The sequence below is a fragment of the Cervus canadensis genome, chromosome X (genome assembly GCF_019320065.1).
Source record: "Cervus canadensis isolate Bull #8, Minnesota chromosome X, ASM1932006v1, whole genome shotgun sequence".
In the NCBI taxonomy this organism is placed as follows: Eukaryota; Metazoa; Chordata; class Mammalia; order Artiodactyla; family Cervidae; genus Cervus; species Cervus canadensis.
In genome coordinates, this window is record NC_057419.1 from 141,227,072 (window position 1) to 141,254,084 (window position 27,013).

The window sequence follows — 27,013 nt, forward strand, 5'->3', positions numbered from 1 at the left end:
GATCATGTGACAGGCTGGCATACATTTCAAGTCTGCTTTAGGGGTACCAGATGAACCTTCGGGTCTAGCAGTCTGTTTCCAATTCCTGTCAGAATGTGTCGCTTCCTCTCGTGTCCCGCTTCCTTGGGAAGGTATTTGCATTTACCTCCGTGGGCTTCCCTTGTGGCTCAGCTGGTAAAGAATCCGCCTGCAATGCGGGCGACTTGGGTTTGATCCCTGGGTTGGGAAGATCCCCTGAAGAAGGGAAAGGCTAGCCACCCCTGTATCCTGGGCTGGAGAATTCCATGGACTGTATAGTCCATGGGATTGCAGAGTCAGACGCGACTGAGCGACTTTGCGCGGTGATTACTGGAGTCACTAATATAGTCTAACCCGGAGTTTAATTGGAAATGTTAATCAATGCAATGGATCCGTGTTTGGTTTGCACAATTGGTCAGTTATCTGCAGGTTGGGGCAATCTGCACGGCACCCAGGGGGATGCGAGGAAGGGCAAGATGGCAGAGCCACAGCTGGCTGTACTGGTGGGAAGCAAAATGAAGGAAGTAGAGCTTGAAGGCTGCAAAGAGAGGAGCAGGTTCCTGGTGGGGAATAGAAACCAGGATAAGGCCTGGTTGCCTGATCACTGAAGTGAAATAGGACAATCTTGGAGGCCACACTTGGAGATGGAGGCCAGGGTTTTGCCCTGAGGTGGGAGGGTCCTGGATTTGGAGAAGGGTTTTTTTGGTGGTGGTTTTGTTTTCTGTCCATGCCATGTGGCACATGGGATCTTAGTTTGCTGACCAGGGATCGAACTTGTGCCCCTGGACTGGAAGGCGAAGTCATAACCACTAGATCACCAGGGAAGTCTGAAGAAGGAAGTTTTAAAGGGAAAAACAGCTGGAGTGGAGCCAACCATGGGGGTCCAAAAGTTAGTGTTCTGGTCTGAGTGTTTCTTCCCCTTCTCTGGGCCTCAGTTTCCTTGTCTTTCAAATGACCAGGGTGAACTAGGTGCTTCCTAAGATGGTAGTAACATTTTAGGAAGTGGGTCCATTTGTTCTTGGTAATGAAAAAAGTTTCACTCAAGGAGAGCCCCTTCCCCTCAATTTACCCCTTTTAAATCATACTTTTGGGAATGCCTCTAATTTAGAGGAAGACAATACAAAACAAGCCCACAACCACTACACATATTTCATCTCAGCAGTGTGGCCTTACTTTTATTTAAAATGAATGGGAAGGGAGTGGGATGGGGGGAGATTCCCACATGTAGAATCTCCCGCTGTAACCAAGACCCTGATGGCTCAGATGGTAAAGAACGTGCCTGCAATGCAGGAGACCCATGTCTGATCCTGGGTCGGTAAGATCCCCTGGAGAAGGAAATGGCTACCCACTCCAATATTCTTGCCTGGAGAATTCCATGGACAGAGGAGCCTGATGGGCTACAGTCCATGGGGTTGCAAAGAGCTGGACACAACTGAGTGACTAACACTTTTTACTTTTCACTTCAACCAAGACCCTAAAAAGCGCTATGGGGAATCTCACCCAGATCTTATACCCTGGGGTGAAGGCAGATACCCAATAGTTGCCCTGACTCAAGTCAGTCTGAAAACAGAAGGGCTTGGGGTGAAGGTGAAGGAAGGGCCTGGCTTAGGGTCTGTATCTTTTTCCTTCTGTCTTCCTCACCCTGCTCTCTTTCTCTGAGCCAGGTGGACTTTTTGAAATTCTATACTTTTAAGAGACATTGCCCCTAACAATCAGCTCAATTGCGCCCTCTAGTGACCTCAATGGGAATGCCTTTGACAGAGCTCCCCTTATACCTGGGGTGTCAGTGTTTATTTAACCTGCTATGCAACTGTTAACTCTCTGTGGAGAAGGGGTCCAGTACTTCCAACAGCCCAAAGAAAAAGGCGGCTGCAGCTTCCTGCAGCTCCATCTGGGGCTGGGAGTTGAGAGAGGATGCCATCCCACCCCCAGTGCCCAATTTCCTTCTTTGGGCCTGAAAAGGGTTCTGGAACATTCCCAGCTATCTTCAGTGCTGGACCGGGCACCTACCATGGGAGGGGGTGCTCTGTAGTAGAGAGAGTGGTTGCTCACAGATTCCCTCCCCCACCAAAGAGGTGTCAACTCTAATCCCCAGACAGATGCTGGCAGGAAGATGGCAGCAAGGCTGGGGTGTTGGTAGGCACACAAGGACTCCACTGATCTCTACCTCTGCCTCCAGGAGGAGGCTGAGCCACAGGTGCACACACAAGCAGTATAAACACACAAGAAGATACACACAATGTGGCATAGACATATGATACACAATATAGATTAGACCCAGGCACTTCACAGCACAGAATAGATGGAATGAATACACATGCAACACAGTACAGGCCCAGGGCACATACACAATACGGTACTGACCTAATACACATATGCAGTATGATATAAACACAACTACACACACACACACACACACACACACATACACACACACAGAGGACATGGTAGAGGCACACAAATATGAAGTGGTACTGGATGCAGTTCAGACATACCCAACCCCGTTTGTGCTCACACGCAGGACACCCCCGCAACACACCCCCGACTTCCAACACTAACCTCCAGACGGGTGGGAGGAGTGTGACCACTAGGTGGAGCTCTGTGTCCTACTGTTGCTGTTGCTTCTGCTTTGGCTCCAGCGTGCAATCAGCTCAAAGCGGGCTGCCCTGGAGTTAACAAGCGTCTGAAGGGAAGTGGAGGTCGGCCTAAGGAAAGCTCTTGATCCAGCACACAAACCTGGAGCTGCTTGGTTAGTACTGGCTGGTGCAATTGCCCCCTCCGCTCCTCCAGGTCCTCTAGTGTGCCTCCCCACTAGGGGATGGGCAGGGGACTTACTGCGGTCATTCTTCTTGAGCCCTCTCATTCTTCTTGAGCTCTCTCGGGAGCTTTGGCAGCCCTCCTTCCTTCGCCCCCACCCCATGCCCTTGTAGGATGGTCTCACGCAGCGGGGGAGGGGGCAGCATACTGCTCAGCAGCGCAGTGGGTTGGATTTGGAAAGGCTGCCTGGAGTGTGCATGTGGGACGCGCCCAGGGCCCCCTGGGGACAGACGTACTTGGGAGGCTTGCCAGCAGCAACTGGCATTCCTGGGGGATGGCTTGGTCTTTTTATTCTAGAAGGGGGGAATTGGGAATGACGGGGCTTTCCCTGGCTCCCTGAGGCTTCAAGTTTACTGTCTCTACCTTTAGAATACCCATCCATCCATGTGTTCGGATTAGGACCCTCTGCGTGTGCTAGCCTAGATCTGACTCTGTTGGAAGTTAGCCCATAGGTGCTGCTCTTCTTTGAGGGCAAAGACTGTGGAGAAGAGGGGGGCAGGGAAGGAAGGAGAAGGATTGCAGAGCTTGGGGTCCTGTCAAGGAAATATCAGTCTGTTCTTTGAGAGGAGGGGTTAGACGGACCCTGTCTTCTTTGTGGTTGGGCATGGAAACCTCTTGGGGGAAACTAGGATAAATTGTAACCGCCTAAAAAGCCCTGGATGTATTCACCCAAAGAAATCTGGAGAAGACTAGGGAAGACATCCCTGTGGCAGAGATTAAAGTTCCAAATACGATCAGAGGCTGAGGCCCCCGGCAGGCAGCTGTGAGATGATAGCAAGTTAGGGAAACTCAAAGTGCTCTGCCCACCAACTCAGTGAGGGACATTGTTGAGAAGGGAAACAGAAATGATGGTGGAGACTTGGAGGTTAAGGATGAAATAAGCTGAACAGCTGGGTCTTGAGGCAGCTCAGGTGTCACCATAGCCAAACCTCCATTTGCCATTATCTCGTGGTTTCCTCCTGTCCACTCGATGACACCACCTCCTGTCAATATGCAAATATTTCACATCTGTCATATTTGACTGAGTGCTTGTTGGGAAGATCCTCTGGAGAAGGAAATGGCAACCCACTCTAGTATTCATGCCTGGAAAATCCCACGGACTGAGGAGCCTAGTGGGCTACAGTCCATGGGGTCGCAAAGAGTCAGACATGACTGAGCGACTTCACCTCACTTCACTTCACTTCACTTATCAGCACTTACCCAAGCTGCTGAGGGTAGTCCACTCACTAGCAAGCAGGTCCAGAGTGGTGAAGTGATAGCCATTCTCAACTTGAAACTCCCAGTTCAGTGCCTTTTCTGGACTCTGATGTACCTGGACTTTTTTATACTTCTTGACTCTGACTCTCTGCCTTCTTAAGGGATTTTCTGGTGGGTGTGTGTGTGTGTGTGTGTGTGTGATGTTTGGGGGAGATGGATGGAGCAGGAGCAGGTGGGGAAAGAGATTCCCGCTCCCCCACAATGCATTTCTTGGCAGGTTTCCCCCGAGAGAGCAGCTGAGTCCTTGCACCCTGTGACAGCTGCTGTTCCCAGCCCTGAGCCCATCGGAGGTCCTGCAGCGGTGGCGGTGTGAGGTGAGTAATGGATTCCAGGGCAGGAAGTTAGGGATCTCCGAATTCAGGTAAATGCCACCTTTCCACCAGAGCTCCTGCCACCAAAGACCCTACTTTCTGGGGGCTTATACCACTGCCCTTGGTTTCCCATCTCTGATATGAAAATGACAGCTTCGACCTACATCCTGGAGTAGGAAAACTAAGCTAACAGTCATTGCCAAGTCCTTTGCAAATGTCAAGCGCCATCTAGGAGCTTTAGTATAACATAGGCACGCATCCCATCAAGCTGTTTTCCTCTTGCTTTCCTGATAGTGAAGTGGCATTTCAGCCATGTGTGACAAATTCACCAATTCTTTCCTGTCATTTCTACTGCCCCATAGCCTTCATGTTACCTTCCTATTCAAAGTGTACCGCTATCCTGGCCATCCCAGCTTCGGGATCTGGCAGGCTTAACTTAAACTTTCCAGAACCTTCCCTCTGTCTTCCCATCCAGCCAAGGGGTGTGTCCTTCCCCAACTCTCCAACAACGCCTGAGTCCATAGCATGTAGTGTAGCCATTGTTGCTCTACTGCCTTTAAGCCTTGCATGGTTTCTGGTGTATTCCTCTTGGCAGGTAAACTAGATTGAAGCCTTCAGGAGTAGGGACCAAATTTCACAGTTCTCTAGTCTCGCTCAAGTGTCTGCCAGTTCCCTGCCAGCTTTTCCGTTTGAGCCTCTCTCTCTTCCTGTCCACTTCTTTCAGATTTCTTGGCCTGCCTCTCTGATCATCTACCTGTGTCTTTTCCTCTCAGGCAGCCATGACAGCATCTTCCTCTGTCCTCTCTCCATCTGGCCTTCTGTTGCTATGTGCTACAGTCTAGCTATCTGTTTGTATCTTACTGTCCCTCTGTCTTGTCTCTTTGTCAGTTGCAGAGATATCTCTCATATTGCCCAAGGCAAAACCAAACAAGCAAAAGAGAAAAACACACCCCATGAGAAAAAGAAACAAACTCAAATAAGAAACAAGGAATACGCAGTGTAGTTCTCTTTCACACTGAGCCTGTCCTGGGCCTACAGGACAAAGGAGAGCTGCAACTCAGTGGCAGGTGTTTCTGTGATGCCTTCTCATGGAGGGAGAAGCTCCAGACTTTTGGCCGTGAAATTGAAGGTGTGAAATTACAGCCTTGTCGATACTGATGCATTCAGCTTTCCAGAGATGCCCTGGCAGGGGATCCTCTATAGAGCTGGAGCAACAGAAGGTAACTAGAACTGGCTAAAACAAGAGGCAAGCCCCTGGTCTCTCCTGGGTATTCAATGACAGCCACAATAATAACTTATATTTATTGAGTACCTACTGTTGCCAGCACTATGCTAGGTGTTTTTATTTGCATGAGACCGTTTGATCCTACAGTAACTCTGCAAGATAGGTATTTTTTTTTCCCCTGATAGTTGCTGTTTTTGTTTCTGATTATGAAAGTGATGCAAGCACGAGGTAGGTATTTTTATCATCTCTCTTACCCTTGAGAAGATAGAGGTTGAGAGCGGCTAAGGCACTTGCATGTAACTCGACACATGTTGTGATTTGGGGGGGAAAGACACTTCCTGAAATGTCTCTCAGCATCTTAGATTATTTTGGAGCCCTCCACTGTTCACATACACACATATGCATGCACACACAAAACAATCACACTCACACAGTCTTGTACATTGACGTGATCATATTTACCTCCCTGGCTCACACTCACTTTTCACATCGGACACATTTATAGCAATGATCACTCTTAACCCCTCACCCTCATACATGGTCATATTTCCAGACACACTATGTACTGGTACATTCCTACTGCCACACACTGATACATACATTTATTTATTTAATTTTTATTTTAATATATTTGATGCACTGTGTTTTAACTTTGTTTTTTAATTTTTGGCCCACCACATGACATCTTTTTTTTTCCATTTATTTTTATTAGTTGGAGGCTAATTTCTTTACAATATTGTAGTGGTTTTTGTCATACATTGACATGAATCAGCCGTGGATTTACATGTGTTCCCCATCCCAATCCCCCTTCCCGCCTCCCTCTCCATCCCATCCCTCTGTGTCTTCCCAGTGCACCAGCCCTGAGCACTTGTCTCATGCATCCAACTTGGGCTGGTGATCTGTTTCACCCTTGATAGTATACTTGTTTCAGTGCTATTCTCTCAGAACATCCAATTCTCCGATCAGGGACCAAACCAGCGCCCCCTGCAGTGGAAGCATGGAGTCCTAACCACTGGACCGCCAGGGAAGTCCCCATGCTCATATTTATATATTCACTTTTCCATACTGACACACACCCATGCTCACATTCTCATACACTCACCCATTGATGTTCCTTTTTATGTTCTTACACTCCCAGTCATACCTACATACTCACATCCACACAGATGATATAGTCACCCTTAACTCCCAAATTCCTACACAGTCACACACACTTTGTGTACAGATACAGGTTGACATTCCTCTGCCTGTTTCTCATGCAGTCATACATGCACTCAATTTCATATACTCTAACACATTTTCACTGTCATCACTATTTCCTTCTTACAGTTACACATTTATACATCTCATAACTCACCAGGACACACACATGTGTATACATGCTCATATGTTCACATTTATACATGCTGACACCATAAACACAATCTCACCTATTTAAACACTTGTTTTTGTACACTCTGGATTACATTCTCTTCTACTCATGTACTCAGTGCTGACATAATCACTGTAACTCAGTCACATTTGCACGTAATCACACTTACACATGGCAACACTCATTTTGACATAGATTCACAATAGTGCTAAATAGTGACCCACACTGTAATGTACACACCCACATAATACTTTCCTAAACTCTTATGTATACACATACACTGATTTTTACCACATTCACACACTTTCTTACTTCACATGCACACATACATACACATTGTGACACACTCAATTGTGTTCATGATCACAACTGTCACTCCCTCCCTCATTTTCCATTGTTCTCTTCTCAGCATCAGCTAAAAGGAGGAGTGTTGCTCTTAGGCAGGTGCCAATGGGACTGGATCTTTCTATCAGAAAGTACGGAGATTTATGTCTAGGATTAAAAAGAAGCAACTCAAATCCTAGATCAAGTTTTACATCTTTTACATCCTTTTGCCATAGATATCTTTTGCAGAAATCATCTCTAATAGGCAGAACCTTAGCCAGTCCTTTCCAGAGAGGTTAGAATTTAGATGGTTTGTTTATCTTTTCCAAGTTTATGGCTTAACTTGCCACTTCATTTCCCTCCCAAGGGGAGACGAAGGTGAAGCGTGCATTTCTTTAAGCACTGTTAGTGGTTTCCTATGCAAATGTAGGTGTCTGCTTTTATGTTTATGATCTGGAATTGCCTGCTGATTAGACACGTGGAAAGGGCAGTCATGCTTTCAAGCAGGTACCTCTCATCCAGCCAGGTCTGCTTTTCCCCTGTTTACTCTGGATCATGGTATTCAAGGAGGAGAAAGAGAAGGTTAATGAGCTAGCTGGATAATAAAATGCATTTCTATTGTGAGTGTGCACGTGCATATATAGACTCCACTGGAATTTCAAAAGCTGTTAAAAGTCAAGTCAACAGAGGAAATTTCTCAGTAGGCGGGGGTAAAGACAAGTTGAAGAAACTTCCTTGCACTCCAGACAGACTGTAGATTTCCTTGCAGAGGGTGAGGAAAAAACCCAGGAGTGAACCAGTAGATCAGGAGCCTGGTGCCAGAGCTGTGAGCCAGCCTAGTCTGCACCAGCAACCTGTAGGAGTCTCCCAGTCCGTGGCTGCCCCTGCTGGAGTCTCCCTGGAGGAAAAGGAGTGCAAAGTACAACCGTGCTGCCATATGATTTATTTTCTGGCACCCCATAGGGAAGAGCCTGTACTCTGGGATAACAGCTCCCCCTCCACCCTGCCATGCACACCCATCATTAGATTGAGAACATCTTCAATAGCAGAGACCACATCACCTTACCTATTTTGGATTCTCAATGCCTGGCATAATGCCAGACTCAGAGCAGCTACTTGTGAAACTCAGCTAAGAAACTAAAAGGGGTGGCTGGGCAGCAGCATATTGTCAGGACAGATCCAGTGCCTCTGTCCCTCCATCCCAGAATTCCAATGGCATTACCAGCTCAAATTGAGAGTCCTCTGTGGACCTTACATAGTGGGGGAAATGCAAAGGGTGAAAGCCCCAGACTCTGCCCTTGATGTAATTTCCTTTGATTGGGAAAGATGAAGTCACCATGAAACTGTAGTCCAAGGCAGCAGTCTTGAAGTTTGGGGTTAGAGGAATCTTTATCATGTCATCCAGTGGTTTTTCAGCATCCAAAGGCCTTGAAGACCCATGAGTGGTTGGAAAAAGCAGTCAGGATTTAAGGAAGCCACTTCCCAAAGCAGACTGCCTCATAGACATCTTTCTTAGCACAGGGAATATTGTTCATCTTTCTAGAAAATTGTGTAACAAAGCAGTTTATCACTGGGCATAAGGCAGAGGAAGAAAACTGAGCCTTTAGACCTTAATGGGAATCTTGTACTTAATTAAGATTTAGCCACAACCTCCTCCAGGAGACAGCTTTAGGGAAATCACCCAGCAAATTTATATTTGATCTTTTCTGCCAATATGCTGAGACTTAACTGAAAGCAAATTATAAAACTGACAGTACTGACTAAAATTTAGGAGGGGAAAAATGCACCTACCTGAATTCACTTCAATACAGTGAGGAGTGCTAAGTAAAGAGACCCACCCCTTGTATTTATATGGTATTTTATACTTCTCAAAATATCTAATAACCTGTTCATTCATTATGATAGAAGTGTTGTTGTTCATTGTTGTTCAGTCACTAAGTCGTGTCTGACTCTGTGACCCCATGAACTGTAGCACACCAGGCTTCCCTGTGCTTCACTGTTTCCCGGAGTTTGCTCAAACTCATGTCCTTTGAGTCAGTGATGCCATCCAACCATCTCATCCTCTGGCATCCCTGTTTCCTCTTGCCCTCCAGCATCAGGGTCTTTTCTAGTGAGTCCACTCTTTGCAAGAAGCATTAGGAGCACCGATTCTGAATTTAGCTACCCCAGCTTCTGAATCCCAATTTGGCCACTTCCTATCATGTAACCTTGTTAGAGTCAACTACCCATGCTCCTCAAGTCTCAGTTTCCTCATCTGTAAAATGGGCATGACACTAATACCATCTACCTCATTGAGTTGTTAGGATGAAATGCAATGACTGGCTCAACAAATGTTGAGCACAAAGTCAGTGCTCAACAAATGGTAGATCTTACTATCCTTACCACAACCCTTGCACTGAGGTGCTTTCAAAGGGGCAGAACCCTGAAGTAACAGAGAAACAGTATGGTTCTTTGCTGTCAAAGACCCAATTTTCACAGGATTTGTTGCCTGCTTTAAGTTTTTATTTCTCTTAACCACAAGCTGGGGTCAATGCTCATTCCCACTTAAGAAGAGTGAAAAAGAAAACCCATGAGCATTTCCTTAATTCCTGTGTCATTTTAGGACATCCTTATCTGGCCACTGTAGCAATGTTTCCTGTCCATTTTGATGTCCCCTCTTGTCCTACAACTTTTCCCTTGAGATTGTGAAGGCTTCAGTAATGTCACCTTCATTTGCTGGTATACCGAAACTTAGGGGAGGAGGAATGAAAAAGACTCCTTATGCTAGTGGAGCCCAAGATCTGGTCTCTAACCACAGGCACGCCTCTGACCTTGATTCTAATGCTGAAATGCCTGCATTGTGGGCGCTGGGTCTGCTCATTTCCAAGCTTTGTTCCGAAACATCACAATGGAAGCACAGTTCACCCATCTCAAAGCCCTAAGAGCTTTCTTGTCTATGCAAAAGCTGTGGTAACTGAGAACTCATCATCTCACATAAAACTGTAGTGTGATTGAGGAAGCATAAATAAGAGCATAGACTTTGGAGTCACACAGACATGAGATTGTATAGACTTTTTTCTATTATGGTTTATTACAGGATATTGAATATAGTTCCCTGTGCCATACAATAGGGCCTTGTTATTTATCCATTCTATATATAATAGTTTGCATCTGCTAATCCCAAACTCACAATCCAACCCTCCCCTACCCCACCCCACTCGCCTTGGCAACCACAAGTCTGTTCTCTATGTCTGGGAGTCTGTTTCTGCTTCGTAGATAAGTTCATTTGTGTCATATTTTAGATTCCACATATACGTGATAATCGTATGGTATTTGTCTTTGTATAGTTTCACTCTGTGACCTTGGCAAGTAAGCTGCTGTCTCTGAATGTCAGTTTCATCTGTAAAATGGAAATAATGATACCTCAAGGGGTTATGCAAGTTATGTGAACTGGTTCATGAGTAACTTTTAGCAGAGCGCCTGGGACATAAATCTTAATGAATGGTGGTGATTTTATGGCCCATGAAATCTGTGGCAGTAATTGTAAACATCTTCTGTGGGTAACATACCTTAAATTGCTTTACTCATTTCTCACGTGTGGATCATTTGATTCTCACAACCTCTTGGTCTCACAACCTTTCGTCTGTGAAGAAATAGATTCAGAGCGATCAAGGAATGTACTCAAGGTCATAAAGCTCATTAGCAGCAGTACTGGGCTGAGAAGGTTCCAGTCCAGGCTGAATATTTGCATCTTTGCTTCACAGCATCTTTGAGGTGGTGGTTAGCAAGTATGACCTCTTTGAATTGAGCATAAACCTTCTTGTGAAAAAAAAAATGTCTAAATGGTAGCTACAGTTTTTCTGTTCTCTGAACCATGTGGTGCCTTGTCTGTTGCCCAGCATGTTGCAGAAGTGCAACAAATGTGACATCATAAGAGTGCCCTTCGCAGCAAAGCTGAGGGTCGTGGTGATATATGGCTATGGCAGTACCAGTTCCCATCAAAAGGAAAAATCTTTCTCAAGGCATGTCATGTAGTTTTTCTTCATGCTGCTCAAGGAGTACCAAATGTCCAGAGCCTGGAAATTCTTGAAATATACTGAAACACGTTACTAGACCTCTGGGGCTCCTTGGCTGTTTCTCTTCTGACCTGAAAATGACGAAGCATCAACTTTAGTGAACCTTAGGAAAAGGATGGAAGGACAAAAAGATAAGAGCACTTTTGACTTCTCTGTGACATTTGCCTCATAGCCATACGCATCTTGGAATACTTTTCTCTTGGTTTCCATGATGTCATAGATTCAGTTCCTCCACTTCTTTAACCATATTTCTCAAGGATCCCTGGTTCCTCCTCCAGCCCCTAAATATTGATGTCCCCCTGAGATCTTGCCTTCTGTCATTCTGTGTCTTCCTGACAGATTGCACCTATTTCCATGCTGATGGTCTCCAAATTAATATTTTCAGCCCATGTATCCTGCTCTCCATTGAGCCATTCCATAATGCCATATAAACATGTTATGACTGCTGCTCTATTTATATTTATTGTCTTAATTTTGCTGTCCCTATCGAGAGGAAAGTTTCTCAGGTGGCACTAGTGGTAAAGAATTCGCCTGCCAATGCAGGAGACGCAAGAGGTGCAGGTTCAATCTCTGGGTTGGGAAGATCTCCTGGAGAAGAAATGGTAACCCACTCCAGTATTCTTGCCTGGGAAATTTCATGGACAGAGGAGCCTGGTGAGCTAAAGTCCATGGGGTCGCAAAGAGTCAGACACGACCAAGCAACTGAGCACACACATTGAGAGGAATAGGTATAGCTAGAGAGAGAAATTTTTTTTCCCAATCACATGTGAATTTATGTTCCTTTCAGCTTTTTATTTTTGCTATGTAATAAAGACAAGGTTTTTAGATCTTTGTTTTGCTTCCCACTAGATATTTCTAGTATAATTTTTACTGAGGTAACCAATGTGTCACTGTGTTTGTTCTCTTTTTGTACGTAGACTTGTAGAAAAGTTATACATTTGAGGACCATTTGTAGATATTTAGTCTTTGTAGAATGTTTATGTTTGTTGGTAGAGTCTTTATAAAAATTTAGACAGTTTTTTTAATGAAACTGATAAGGGCTGTCCTACTGGCCAAAACCAGAATAATTCTTATAATTCTCTTGGGAATATTATTACTGCTGGCAGTCCAGTGGCTGCTCATTTAAGGGGCCTCCCACACCATCATATTTGTTATCAGCATACAAACTTCATTAGCTTTTTAAATAATCACCATTCTAAGCTAGTTGTTTACTCTCGTTTCCTAAAAACAAACTGAAGCACAGTTCTGTCTGGAATTCTGAACAAAAGGTAAAGGCTACACTGGGGATGTAATGAACAGCATGATGACTGTGGTTAATAATACTGTGCTGTATGCTTGAAATTTGCTAAGAGAGCGGATCTTAAGTGTTTTCAACATACCAAAAAGCAAAACAAAGCAGAAAATAAAACAATGTGAGATGATGGATGTATGAATTAATGTGATTGTGATAACCGTTTCCCATTGTATACATATGCTGCTGCTGCTAAGTCGCTTCAGTCATGTCCGACTCTGTGCGACCCCATAGAAGGCAGCCCACCAGGCTCCCCAGTCCCTGGGATTCTCCAAGCAAGAATACTGGAGTGGGTTGCCATTTTAAAATTGTCAATTATCCTTAAATAAAGCTGGAAGACCCCCTAAAGACTAAAAAAAAAACCCACATTAGTCCTCCCACACTCCTCTGGGCTTCTTGGGATAAATTTCCATTTAGGGTCCTGAGACCAGTTAATCCCGCAACTAGCATCTTTGCCATCTTTGGCCAATGTCCAGAATAGAGCTACTTCTTGAAACCTCTCTTTTCCTGTTTCCATACTGCCCATGCTTCCTCACCTGTGGCTTTTTATCTAGACAGGCAGAGTCCAAACCCCTAAGAAAGGCATATGAGATCCTTCTTAATTTGGTCTTTACTGGTCTTATTTTTTTTTTTGCATCAAGTTATGTGTAGTTTCTCTCATATACTGCATTGTCTGTAATCTTCTCTTGGTCTTAGTACATGTTGTTCCTTGTGCCTGAAATGTGACCTTTGGTTACTTGTCCTTTTAAATTCAACTCAAGTATACTTCCTCTGTGAAGCTTCCTTCTTCAGGCTGTTGGGAGCCCCTCTCTTGTCCTTCAGTAGCTACTTGTCATCTTCACCCCGAGCTGCCATGGCCAATGCCTGTGAAACTGTTTTCCTTGATGGCAGGGACTAACTAGTTCATCTCTAGCCCTAGACACTGGTGAGCTCCTACTTACCTTCAATACCTTGCTCAAGTGTAGTATCCTCAGACACCTGTGGGGAGTACTAGCTACCCTTCCTGCACTAACATTTCAAAGCATCCACCTCCTTCTGGGCACATTTTAGACACTATATAAATGCTGAATGAAGGATTGAATTCATTTATGAAGATTTATTGATTGCCTCAAGATTGCAGAACAATCCAGGAGTGGAGCTAGAACTAGCCATTCTTCTTTGGTTGGAGACAATTTTGGGGGGTTTATAAAAAGACCTAACTAAAAATCAACTCCAGAAATTAAAATTAGGGAACAAGATGCAACTTAGTTCTTAAATGGAATATGAAAGGAAGTGGTTTCTTTTTCCACATATTATAGTCTTAATATATTTTCCCCAAAGAAGTCTGTTCTGCTCATATATGACTTTAGGTCTGGAAAATGCTTTGTGTCACCCATACTGGTCCCTTCTATATGTTACCAGGATCCCGTGTTCTGGCTTTTGAAAGTCTTATACATGTTACTTTCTTCCGGAGTTTTAAGATCTGTTTTTACATAAGACCAGAATCACTTAGTTCAGGAGAAAGAGGTGCCCAAACCTTAGAAACATGATCTAGCATGGTTGGATTATTTGTTTGCTGGAATATACTCTTGAATAATGTATTACAACACCCTAGTACTTCCCATTTCTCAAACCCCAGAGAACTCCTACTCATCCTTCAATACTCTGCTGAAGTGATATATGTCTGATCTTCTCTGAGAACATTAGTTACCCTTTCTGCTCTGTCCCTCTAAAGCATCCTGTGCCTACCTGGGTTGCATCCCATTGTATTTCCTATTGCATGTATGCATGTCCACCATCCTCATTTAACTGTGAGCTCTTTGAAGACTGGGATTGGTCTTCATTCATCTCTATTTGTATATATCTCCATGTACCTGACACAATACCTGGTAGGTATGAATGTTGGTGGCATGGAGATGAAAGGCATGAATATCCATGTCAAACACTTGCCTTGAATGTGCAGGTACTGATTTCTCATCTAGTAGGATAGCAGTCAAAGAGTGTCTTTTCTTCCTTCTGAACTCCTCCAGGCCCTCTTTTTTTTTTAGCACTCTTCAATTTGCAATACACATGCCCTTACCTGTTCTGTAGTTGTATTGTTATCTGTATATTTACTATACATTTTAGATAGAATATGCAGCCAGAGATGAAACCCACTGCTCAAGCCTATAATCTCTTTTGGGGCTGGACATTTACTGATATTTATCTCTTTACTCCCAGCACCTCGCATGGTAGCTAGTACATAAGCTTCAATAAATATTTGTTATTGAAATAGACGAATGCAAGCACAGATAGGTTGCTTAAGAGGCATGAGTTACTATCTGACCTCCTTACAGGGTAGGAGGTCTCTGTTTTGGTCTTCAGATTCTTTGAAATGAAAGTCAATCAGCAGTCCATAATAAGAAGGCATGTACCTGGTTTCTTTTCCTATAAAAAGCAATGTTGGGCTGACATAAGATCTTCCCTTTTCCTCTCATTATACAGCTGTATAACCTGCTAGTGGTTGGCTGACGTGATTGTAAGTGCAGGGAATGTGTTAGGCTCAATCTTAAGGGAGAAAGAACACTCTGAGATGACCATTGCTTGATACAGAATTATAATGCAGAGTTATATTTATTTATTTATTATGAACACGCAGCTTTCCTCCCCCTTTCCTGCCCCCCCCCCATTTTTCTATTTTTGGTCATGCTGCATGGCATGTGGGCTCATAGTTCCCCAACCAGGGATCAAACTGGTCCCCGCTGTTGAAGTGTGGAATTCTAACCACTGGACTGCCAGAGAAGTCCCTTCCTTTCCCCAGTTTTGGTCAGGATTTGTTCTAGGCCATAGTCCTGGCTCCACAGGAGTCATTGGGAACTACTGATTGAGTCCCCCTGCTGATTCCCACTTCTACTAAATCCTGCTTCTGCTTTATCTGCACTTTTCCTACCAGGATATCATTTCCTTCCTTTGAGAGGTAAGGGCTGGGCCCTATGATCTCAGTCTGGGGACTTCCCCAGGCCACAGAAAGACTTAGGTATCTGACAGCCTTCTCTTTGTGTGTGCGGGTGAGTACTGGGGCATCAGAACTGATCGTGTGCTGGAGGAGGGGTCTGCTCCAGCATGAACCAGTCATGAGCCATATCTTAGAGAAGTGGGCAGTGGCAGCTGCAATCACGTGGCTGAGTACCCAGCTGCAAGGAGAATGAATCACTTGGTGGATCCGAAGCTCCTAAGTGAACTTAGCTGGTACAGGAAAGCCAGCAGGCTTGATTGTGAGGTCATCCTTTAGGCTTTTGGTTTCTAGAGGAATTTCTTTGGGTGGACTGTAATCTTTTCTTAGACCCAGGGCCAGTTTTCTTTAAGACAATAATAATCCCTTTCAGTGGGGGTAGGAGATGGGGAATTCCTGCAACTAAGGCTGTGGCCAGCAGTTTATCCCCTACCATTTGTGAAGTGTGATAGATGGAAATTGGGTCTGATCATTTCCCATTCTTCCTTTTTTTAAAGATAATATTTCCTCTTCCTTAACTATAGCCCCCCACATGCTATATAGACGCATGCTCCGCTCTTTTGTAAACTTTGGTTGAGGGGCAAAAGCTGGAAGAAGAGTTGCTGCATTTTATACCAGTTCAAATTCTTTGACCTCCAATTCTGGCAAAATGTCTTTTTTGGAGGGGTGGTGGGTAGAATATGAACTTTGCTAAAATGATCTAAATTCCTATTTTAGAAAAATGTAATGTGAATGTCTCAATTGACTCCATGTAGCTCTTCTCTTCAAATGTTCAGTGGCCTTCCTTATAGAAAGCCAATTTGGGTATAGAAAAATTGAGACTAGAGCAAGTTCCTAGGTCAATGAGCCATAAGGCACGGGTTTGAAAACAATGTTCAAACATCTCTATGGTATACAAAGAGCCCTAGCAATTTTAGCAATTGAATTTTTAGGCTTGAGTTTGAGGGAATTTGTGACTCTTTCACCAGAGTCGATCAGGGAAGGTTATAATTATCACCCATGCATAGTCACAGAGAGCAGTTAGAACCCCAGAAACTCAAGATGGTTTATCATATCCTGTTCACTTGGGCTGCTCGTCTGCATCTAATTTTTCTGTCCAACAGCCTCCAAGGATACTGTGTTCTGTTTTGAGAACTAGGAAGTGTTTTATTACTTGGTTTTACTTCTCTTTTTTCTCCCACACATTTATTTGAAGCATCTTATACTTTTTTATGCTTAAACAATTTCTACCTCTGTTCTTCATGCATCTTATTTGAAACATTTCTCTCATTTGAAGCATCAGTGTTGGAAATGAAAAGCCCAAACCTGTAATAATGCATCAGTTTGCAACTCTAAACACACGTCAGATGGTCATTAGCATTTTCTTGGCATTAGCTCATACAGCATACACAGTGAATAATAAAGTATGGTGCTGCATCCATTTAGAAGCTTAGGAAGTCGCTCAAATAGGGAGCTACTTGCCCCACATAATATGTGCAGTATGCTGTGGTATACCTATTAATTTCCTTATTTGCAACCTATCATTGAAATTTGCAACTATAATATGCTGGCTTATTGGATTTCATTAATGTGAAGTTCCTGATACAAACAATGGAAGTCACTCAGAAAGATGTTAGCAGAGAACAGGACTACAGCAGAACTGACCTCATTTGCTCGTGTGTGTGAGACAGAGCATGAATGTGTTCTGTGTGACCATGTTTTGTATGTGTGTCAGTCGTGAGCTATCTTTTGCAGGATCTAAGACTGAAACCAGGCAGCTGTAAAAAGAGCTAGTGCCTCCCTTACTTGTCTGGCTGCTTTTGCAAATCTGCCTAACAAGTAGCTCAGCTCCTGATCAAATGATCTTCGAAATGGCTTCCCTCCATTACACGCTGTAATGGTATCTCCCAGGCGAGGCTCTCTGAAACAGCACACCCCTGTCTCTGATAGCAGAGTTCCCTTGGTGAGTGCCCCAGAACAGACAAGCCCCAAAACAAGGCCGTCTAAGAATTGGTCCTACCAGCCAACGAATCCTCCTGGAGTTGTGTCAGTAAATCTACTAGCCTTGGGTCTTTGGATGAGAAATGCAGTTGAAATCAGTAAGTACCAGCCTGAAGTGGGTTGAAATGAAAAAGATAGAACTGTCATATGAATATTTGGGGAGGATGAAAGTGTATGTATAAAGAGAAAGTGTGTGCGTGTGTGGGTGGGTTTACCTGGATCCACATTGTAATGGTATCAAGGGAAGGGAATTGAGGAAAGTTCGAGATTCTAGTCTCGGTTCTTACAGTTATTTTACTACCCTTGGATAAGTCATTTAACCTCTATGCCTTGTTAATTCCCCGTGTGGAAAATGCGGATGGTGCTCCCTTCTTCACATGTTGTTGTCTGGCTCAAATAAGAGCAGAGCTTGAATAAACTCATGGTCGTTACAAGGTCACAATGAGGTGTTGATAATCCAAAGGTGGCTGGCTTCTCCATGATGCCCAGTTTCTTGGCCAATAGACTAGTGCCAAAATGTCCAAACTCCTTCTTGGCTCAGACCTGCTTGGAGTAAGCATATAGGCTTATTCTACATTATGAAAAACATACTCAGAGCTTCAACAAATGCATAGAACATATAGAGTTCCATTCATTCCCTCACGTGTGTATTTAATGCCTACTGGGAACAAGGCAGTGTACTAGGCAGTATGAAAGCATGACAGTTATGACTGAGGAGTGAGTTCTTACCCTCTAAGAGTTTATGATCTAGTGAGGGGGATGACATTTTTAATGACTATGTGCAGTTGGAGACAAGATGGTAAAAATGCTAAGTTGGGCCCATCTGGTTGGCTATTGTTAGGGGCCAGGCTCTCATCTACCTACTCCACCTGGGAGTGGGGGTTTAGGGCTGCTGAGGGACACAGACGTGGCGGTTTTTCCTCTCTATAAAATGAGAGGAATGCCCTTTCTCTCTTCTTTGGCATCTTAGCCTATTATGGGAAACAATGGCTGAAAAGTTGCTAGAAATCTTCAGATGCAAGTTGCTGTAAAATGCAAAGCACTATATATTTTTTCAAAGGATAATACATTGTCCCCTTTGTGGAAGGCCAGGTGTTTTGTTCCTTTTAGGCAATTGAAAACAGTTCACTACATCTTCTTACACCGTCAGTCATAAGTGTCTGGCTACTTCAGTTGCTAAGAATGTGTCTAAGGTAAAGTGGGTTTAGTATCAGCATAGGCTAGTTAGCAAAGCATCATTTGTGTCCCCATCACAAGTTTATACCTGGAAACTCAGCTAGCCATCTTGAAAAATGTGTACTTCTGTTTACAAGGGAGCCCAAGAAAGAGCCAGCAAGTAACTCTTGGATCCTTTTTTCCACAACCAAAGTATAATTCAGTGTATACACCATTCTCACAGTAAAAGCAGTAACCTCATCCCAAAATACAAAGAACAGTCCAGCGTTGGTATCTTTGTCTGAGGAGGTGTTGGCTGACTTTAAATCTGTGTCAGCTTAATACCTCCCAATCTGGAAACTTATTAAAAGTTCATTTCTTGATCTGTAGATCTAACTCTTGCTATAAAGATTTACCCAGTTCCAGAAATTTGAAATGCCCTCATGATCTGTTAATGTCTTAACATAGTGAGGGTTCTTTGACTTGTTGACTACATTTTTGTGATACCAAAATCAATCTTCTTTCTTATGTGTGCTTGCCAGTTTGATTGTCATCTCATCAGCTCCAGGTGTCTTGCAGCCAACCCTATTCTTTTTGTAGGTATCTCAGAAACATCAGAAACTTTGGAAATTTCCCCTGGGCTGCATCTCATTCCTGCGTTATATCCTTTAGTTTGATATGAGAGGGACATAAGCAGTATTGATGGGCTCCCCGATTTATAGTAATGGCCTTGTGTGGCTGGTGGTTTGAGAACTTTACCTCTGGGTTTATTAGACCATGGCTGTATGTCTGCTGGCCTAGGCTTTTGTTTTTGAAAAGAGGCCAGTATTAGTTTGTTTCTCATTGGGAAAGTATGCAAATAAACAGTGATTTAGATTTTTGAAAGCAGACCGTATAATACAGACATGCATTGTCTCTGTATGGTATCAGATACCATTGTCTCTGATGATATCAGATCTGATGAAAATATTGATTTTAGATGGTCTTGGAAGTCGTAGGGCCAGTATTTCTGGATTCTCACCTTTTCACATATGTGAGTAGAGCACCTGTGACAAATGGGCACAATTGGTATTTTTGATTGTATCCAATTCCACACTTATGTCATGGTATGAATTTTGGCCACATTATCTAGAATATATTTGAGCACCTATCTTTCCCCTTGACTCCTGGAACATGCAGGTTGGTGGCTTTTTTTTTAACCTACTGAATGTTCTCTGAGGGTTTCATTTGGTACCACATTAACAGAATACATTTGGAAGAATGAGAGAATGACCATTATATACAGTGCCTAATCATTTCATCTAAAGTTGCCATGCATCTTGATAAAAGTTTTCCTCTGAAATACTTTGTAGTAAATCTCTGTGTCAAAAGGCAACTCAGTGAAGGGGTGTGTATGTGTGTGTGCACCTGTGTGCACATGCCTGCCCTTGCATTTGGGGGTGGGACCGTGGGAGTAGAGAGGAGAGTGAGAGAAAAAGGGAGATAAGGAGGGAGGGGAATAAAAAATTAATCTTTTTTGTACTCTGAAAGAGGGTTGTTCCAGCTTCTTGGTTATCATGAGACAAGAGGCTCATTTCTTACTGCTGATGAATTTCAATTGTAATTACAGAACCTTGGTAAGCCACATTAACTCCCAAGGGCTGGACCAAAACTATACCATCTGCAAAAGCCATTTGAATTCTCTTGGAAAAAACCTAGTAGCCAAGTCTGAAAGCAATTTGTGAACAGATATAAGCTGTTGCTGGGTGCCCATTCAAATTAGCTGTTCCTCCAACAATGCAAAGGGCCATGTTCTAAAAGTGAAATGACATGGCTGGTGGCTGGGTCCAGCATGACCCACACTTGCAAGTTTCTTCTGTGTTGCAGAAGTGAACAACAACAGTTAAACTTTAAAGATCAACAGTTTTTCAATTGGGTTCCTGGAGAATAATGGTGCTTTTGTACAGTTCTTGAAGTAGAGCCTACAGCCACCCCAAATAAAATAGTCTCTTTCAAGATCTTGGAAATAATGACCTCATAGGCAGATTGAACCAGCAATCCATTAATAGTTTCCTTTGTAGAGAGGTGTCTCAGGGGAGGGACCTGGCTTAGTAAATCAGCATTGTTTATAAACATAGCAGAATAGACTCCCCCTTTTTTTCTATGTTTGTGGAATAGCCGGAGATACCTCCCACTTGGGAAGCAAATAGATTAACAGCAAGAGTGCCTTACAGGGCCCTACCCTTTCTCCATTGGTCACCTAAAAGTATACTCTGAAGTCCTTGCTTTTAAGGTGAGTTAGAGATAAGGAGTCTCCCACATTATTCCTTTGTCACAAACTCAGAATTATCTGGGACCATTAGAAAAAGATGAAGATTGGTTATGCCTTGTAAAGGGTCATGAAGAACTGATGTAATATTAGGATAATTTGAGCAAAACTGAATCTGAAATGTCTAGGTAAACTGAGTGTTTATTTGCTTCGTGTTCCTATTGCGGAAATGGGCCAAGATTCTTCAGTTTCATTTCCATCTCTGTAAGAGATTTATTTCAGCCCTTCTTATAATCCCTTGATGAGTTGGACGGAATTAAACTGATTCCAGTTTGCTGGGCAATAGAAAGATGTGCCATTTAAGCTGGGTCCCTTACAGAATGCCTGTGATGTGGACCATGGCAAGTATGTGGTATTCATATTTTCAGCAGCAATTTCTAGTCTAGTATAGGAGAGTATAGTATGAGTTCTATATTCCAAGTAGCCCTTTTTAATCTCGACCTGAAAAGAAACAGGGCATCTACTTTTTGAGTGTCTAGCCAGAGAGAGTATTTAAGGATGAAAAAGGTCACTGTTAGCCACACCTAATTATCCACAACAAAGGCACCTAGTATTTTAGATTACGTAGGTGCACTAGAACCCTGAATGGCTCAGACTCCTACTTGCCTTATTGTGTAAGATCAGTTTTGTATATCATTTTAAAGAGGCCATGTATGTTTCTCTGGCTTCTGTCATCTCAAGTTAAATATGTCCTCAGAAAATAGATATCATCCAGAACATGGTGGCTCTCTCTCCCCATGAGACGCATTTTTCGGAAATCTGTTTTCTAGGTCTTACTTAGAATCTTCAGTTCTTTTGTAATAACTTTCAATTTTCATTATTTTTACCAAGATTCTGTACATTTGAGCTTTATTTAATAATCATCTTATATTCAAGCATTATTTTTGAACCTAGGAAGTAAAACAAACAAAACACACACAAGGCGAAAAAATTAGTGCTTTTATTCTTCGTCTGGCAAATTCTTCTTCAACACTAAGTAAAAACCATGAACCTGTCTGATACAGAATACCATTGGTGAAATCACTCTTAAACTTACTTATCTTCTGGAGAAAGAATGAATTGAGAAGGATCAAAATGTGAAAGGGAATGTAGACCCATTAGCACTGATTTCATATTCTAGTTAAAATATTTACCAGTAGTCTATGGATATACTTGATCCTTGACATCACAGTTTCTTTTTCGTTTTACCTTGCGCTATAGTTTCACCAGCTTCCCTGATGGCTCAGTGGTAAAGAATTCACCCGCCAAGCAGGAGATGCAAGTTTGATCCATGGGTTAGGAAGATCACCTGGAGAAGGAAATGACAACCCACTCCAGTATTCTTGCCTGGGAAATCCCATGGACAGAGGAGCCTGATGGACTATAGTTCATAGGGTTGCAGAGTCAGATACGACTGAGTGTCTAAACAATAAAGACAACACAGTTTCACCCATATAGGAAAATGTGAGACTTACAAAGCTGGTGGTGGTGTATGACCATACATTTACTACTGAATATTTTCACTGTCACAATTCCTCAAAAAAAACTAGAATTGGTCTTAATTCATTAAGATAATGCAAGGCATGAGAGTTAGGCAAAGTAAAATAGATCTTTTGTCCAAATCAAGGTCTCACCAGTCATTGTTTGTTGGTGGTCACCTGTGCAGATGGAGAAGCTATGAATTGGTACTGTTAGTTTTGAATACTTACAGGCTCCATATATTTGAGAAAATTTTAAACAGTAAAGTTTTTTTTTTAATTTCCACTTAATGTAATATAATTTAGAATTCATTACTGAAAATAATAAACGTGTAACTACTGAAGGGCTGAAAGGAATGATGGCAGGTTATTTCTCATTAGAGCAGGTAATGTTTTTATTGTTGTTGTACTTAGGTATGTTATTGGAATAAAGTGATATGCTGAGTTGTGTTTGGAGAGCTCTTATACTGCTAATTAGCGCCGGTTAATACTTGATGAAATTACAAAGATTTTGTTGCCGTAGTATTTGATTTTCCTTGTATTGGAAGTGGAGATTCACTTGGTAGGTACTCTTTTTAAAAATTGAGATACAGAGTTATAATGTTGCATGTATTGCTGCTGTACAACAAAGTGATTTAGCTATATCACGGCATCTGGTCCCATCACCTCACGGGAAATAGATGGGGAAACAGTGGAAACAGTGTCAGACTTCATTTTTGGGGGCTCCAAAATCACTGCAGATGGTGATTGCAGCCATGAAATTAAAAGACGCTTACTCCGTGGAAGGAAAGTTATGACCAACCTAGATAGCATATTAAAAAGCAGAGACATTACTTTGCCAACAAAGGTCCATCTAGTCAAGGCTATGGTTTTTCCAGTGGTCATGTATGGACGTGAGAGTTGGACTGTGAAGAAAGCTGAGCACCGAAAAATTGATGCTTTTGAACTGTGTTGTTGGAGAAGACTCTTGAGAGTCCCTTGGACTGCAAGGAGATCCAACCAGTCCATCCTAAAGGAGATCAGTCCTGGGTGTTCATTGGAAGGACTGATGCTGAAACTGAAACTCCAGTACTCTGGCCATCTCATGCGAAGAGTTGACTCATTGGAAAAGACCCTGATGCTGGGAGGGATTGGGGGCAGGAGGAGAAGGGGCCGACAGAGGATGAGATGGTTGGATGGCATCACTGACTCAATGGACATGAGTTTGAGTAAACTCCGGAAGTTGGTGATGGACAGGGAGGCCTGGTGTGCTGCGATTCATGGGGTTGCAAAGAGTCGGACACGACTGAGCGACTGAACTGAACTAAGTATATATGATTATTAATATATATATATTATGCATTCCTTTTCATTATGATTTATCACAGGATATTGAATATAGTTCACTTGTTATTTATCCATTCTGTATACATTAGTTTTCATCTGCTAACCTCAAACTCCCACTCCATCCCTCCCCCACCCTGTTTCCCCTGGAAGGTACTTGTAACACCTGACTTGAAATGGCAAGTGTCAGGGCCCTAATGGAAAGACTTGAACTAGAGTGGGAAGACAGCTAGGAACCGAAACAGTTCCTTGAGTTTGTGCTTTTCCAGTTCACGTAATCTTTCAGTGGGATGAAACCCAAATGTGTTCAGCTCTCGGCACAAAATACTAAAGAATAATGAAATTAAGAGCAGATAAGTTGCTAAGACCCAAACTGGTTCTTACCAGCCTGTCACCCCTGTCAATTCCCTTGTTCCTTCTTCCAGGACATAAAATATGGCAAGGAATAGGGTTATGGTGTCTCCTCAGGAAACGGTCCTCTCCTTGGAGTTCCTCTTTGCTCCTGATGACACTTATCTCTGTTTTATCATCTACTCTGTTACCGAAGATGGAGCAGTGCTTCTCCTAGCAGTCTACCCCAACTTTGCTGAAACTACCAGGTTTACTAGATTGTTTCTCAGTTCTTTCTCATAAAGCAATAGAATGTGTTTTGTTCATCAGGTACACACAGGTATGAATCAGATGCCGAAGGCATCCCAGTATCAAAGTGACTAACATGATTGTTGTGGGCTGTCAAAAATCAACAACCAAGCCTATGTCAATTCTAGACTCCGAGGAAGTGGTACTACCTGACCAAAATGATCATTGTTGTTCAGTCACTCAGTCCTGCCTGACTCTTTGCAACCCAATGGACCGCAGCACTCCAGGCTTCCCTGTCCATCACCAGCTCCCAGAGTTTGCTCAAACTCATGTCCATTCAGTCGGTGACGCCTTCCAACCATCTCATCCTCTGTCACCCTTTCTGCTCCTGTGCCCAATCTTGCTCACAAAGAGGAAAGATTGTAAATTGTTCATTAAAAGACTGTGTGTGGACAGCAGAAAATAGAGTGTCTTTGGGAGAAGGCACCTTAGGTATTTGTATCTACATGTTGAAAAAGCTCACCTTTGCTTTCCTCTTTAGGAAATTGCATCATTGGGCCTTAGGGAGACAGCTCCCTTCCCTCTAGAAAAGGAACCCCTCAGAATGGTTATTATCAAACCTGAGATAGCATGAGACCAATGCTTCTGTTTCTAAGACATTAGATCTCCTGTATATACCAGATTGTCTTTCAGACCTCTCTGAACTCCTGTTTTCTCCTCCTCTTCTTTAGGAGTTGTGCAATCAGTTATAACTGAAAATGTCTGACGGTCTGGATAATGAAGAGAAACCCCCAGCTCCCCCACTGAGGATGAACAGTAACAACCGGGATTCTTCGGCACTCAACCACAGCTCCAAACCACTTCCTATGGCCCCTGAAGAGAAGAATAAGAAAGCCAGGCTTCGCTCTATCTTCCCAGGAGGAGGGGATAAAAGTAAAGTATCAGTGGCCGGGTGTTGGAAAGGGGCTAGTTTATTCTTTCATTGTCGCTTTCTTTCTCAAGTCATTTTTTGAGCATGGGCTGTTCAGGGTCTGCCTGACTTTTGCATCTCCATCTTCAGAGGTTGCATTTTGTCAGAGGATGATGTTTGATTGACTTACTGTAGGTTTACAGAAAATACACTTAAATGCTGTGTTTGCCTTTCACATAACATGGAATTCAGCAGTAAGCCATGGGAAATCATAGCTAGAAGACTGTTTTACAGATATGAATAGTGCCTTTCTTTCTGATAAAACTTAAAGGAGAATTTATAGTAATCCCTTCCTAACTACAAGTTGTCCTTATTAGGAATATGAGTCTTGGTGGATTTACTTCTGTATACCATTTTCACAACCATGAAAATGTTGAATTGAGCATACGGAAGTCAGTCCAAGTGCCACGTTATTGTCTGTCTGACTATATCACAAAGTGTGAAGAAATTTCTGAGTCCTTTGTTTCCTCTACCATTCTTCTGCCAGTCATCCCCTACACAATCAGCCTATTTTGCATTAAGTATCACAACAGTATATTATCATTTATCCTTGGTCCTCAAATATCATATGCTGACACTTTGTGACATTGGAAAATATAAAATCCCTCATAAGTAATTGTCAGGTTGCATTAATTAGCATAAAGCCTAATACATGGCTTCTATAAATGTGACTATTATGGCAGAAGAGAGTAAAACTAGGTACAAGGACTCCAGCACCAGAGAAAGTTGCTAAAGGGCAAGAAGAGTGATATCTCTTTAAGAGAAAAGGGACACTCTTAAGCTTCTTAAAGGTAAAACAGATAGCTTTATAGGTAGCTTATATTATATTAATGAATTTCCATAAGGAAAACTGAAACTCTTGAGGCCAATATTGATTGCCTCCTGTATACCTATGGCATGTAATAAATGCTTTATCCCTCGTGACCCAAGGATGGAAAAGACAGAAATGTTGTTAAACCTCTGGATTGAAAACAAACAAAGGAGTAAGAAAACACTTTCCTGGTGGCTCAGATGGTAAAGACTCTCCCTGCCAATGCAGGAGACCCAGGTTTGACCCCTGAGTCAGGAAGATCCTCTGGAGAAGGGAATGGCTACCCACTCCAGTATTCTTGCCTGGAGAATTCCCTGGACAGAGGAGCCTGGCACACTACAGTTAGACATGACTGAGTGACTAACACTTTCACTTTTCCATGCAAGGGATCTCCCATCATGTGAGAGGAATTTTTGAAGACATGTTTGCAGACACCAAAGTGGATCCCAAAAAAAAAGAGCTGCCAAGAGCAATGGACGGTTTGAGAAATGCATGGTGCACCTGGAAATGCATGCACAACCTGGAAACTGAATCTTAGGTGACAGTGGTGCCAAAGAAAGAACCACTAGATCCTGCAGCTCCCGCGTTGTATCTGCCACAACTGTAGAAAGCAACTAAAGAGGAGAGTCATGTGCATGCACAAATCTTTGGTGCTGTCGAGACCGCCATGCTTTGGAAGCCCTTGAACAATCAGTCCTGTTTGCCCTTCTGAAGAGCATGAACCAACTGATGCTGACATGAGGCCAGCCAAAACAGAGAGGCTGGTGTTTCTGTTTTGTGTCAGTAGTT

General features: G+C 43.0%; 1 protein-coding gene across 10 annotated transcripts in view; it reads left to right on the forward strand.

Moving 5' to 3' along the window:
* The window catches only part of PAK3 (p21 (RAC1) activated kinase 3), a 127,894-nt gene that overhangs the window by 2,959 nt on the left and 97,922 nt on the right, over positions 1–27,013 (forward strand). For 7 of the 10 annotated variants that reach the window (XM_043457841.1, XM_043457831.1, XM_043457838.1 and 4 more), the window contains 2 exons: positions 4,310–4,406; positions 25,175–25,376. In XM_043457841.1, the coding sequence (XP_043313776.1) occupies positions 25,202–25,376 (175 nt within the window). In that variant the 5' untranslated portion in view covers positions 4,310–4,406; positions 25,175–25,201. The remainder of the gene's footprint in view (positions 1–4,309; positions 4,407–25,174; positions 25,377–27,013) is intronic. The other 3 variants (XM_043457833.1, XM_043457836.1, XM_043457837.1) reach the window with 1 other exon arrangement.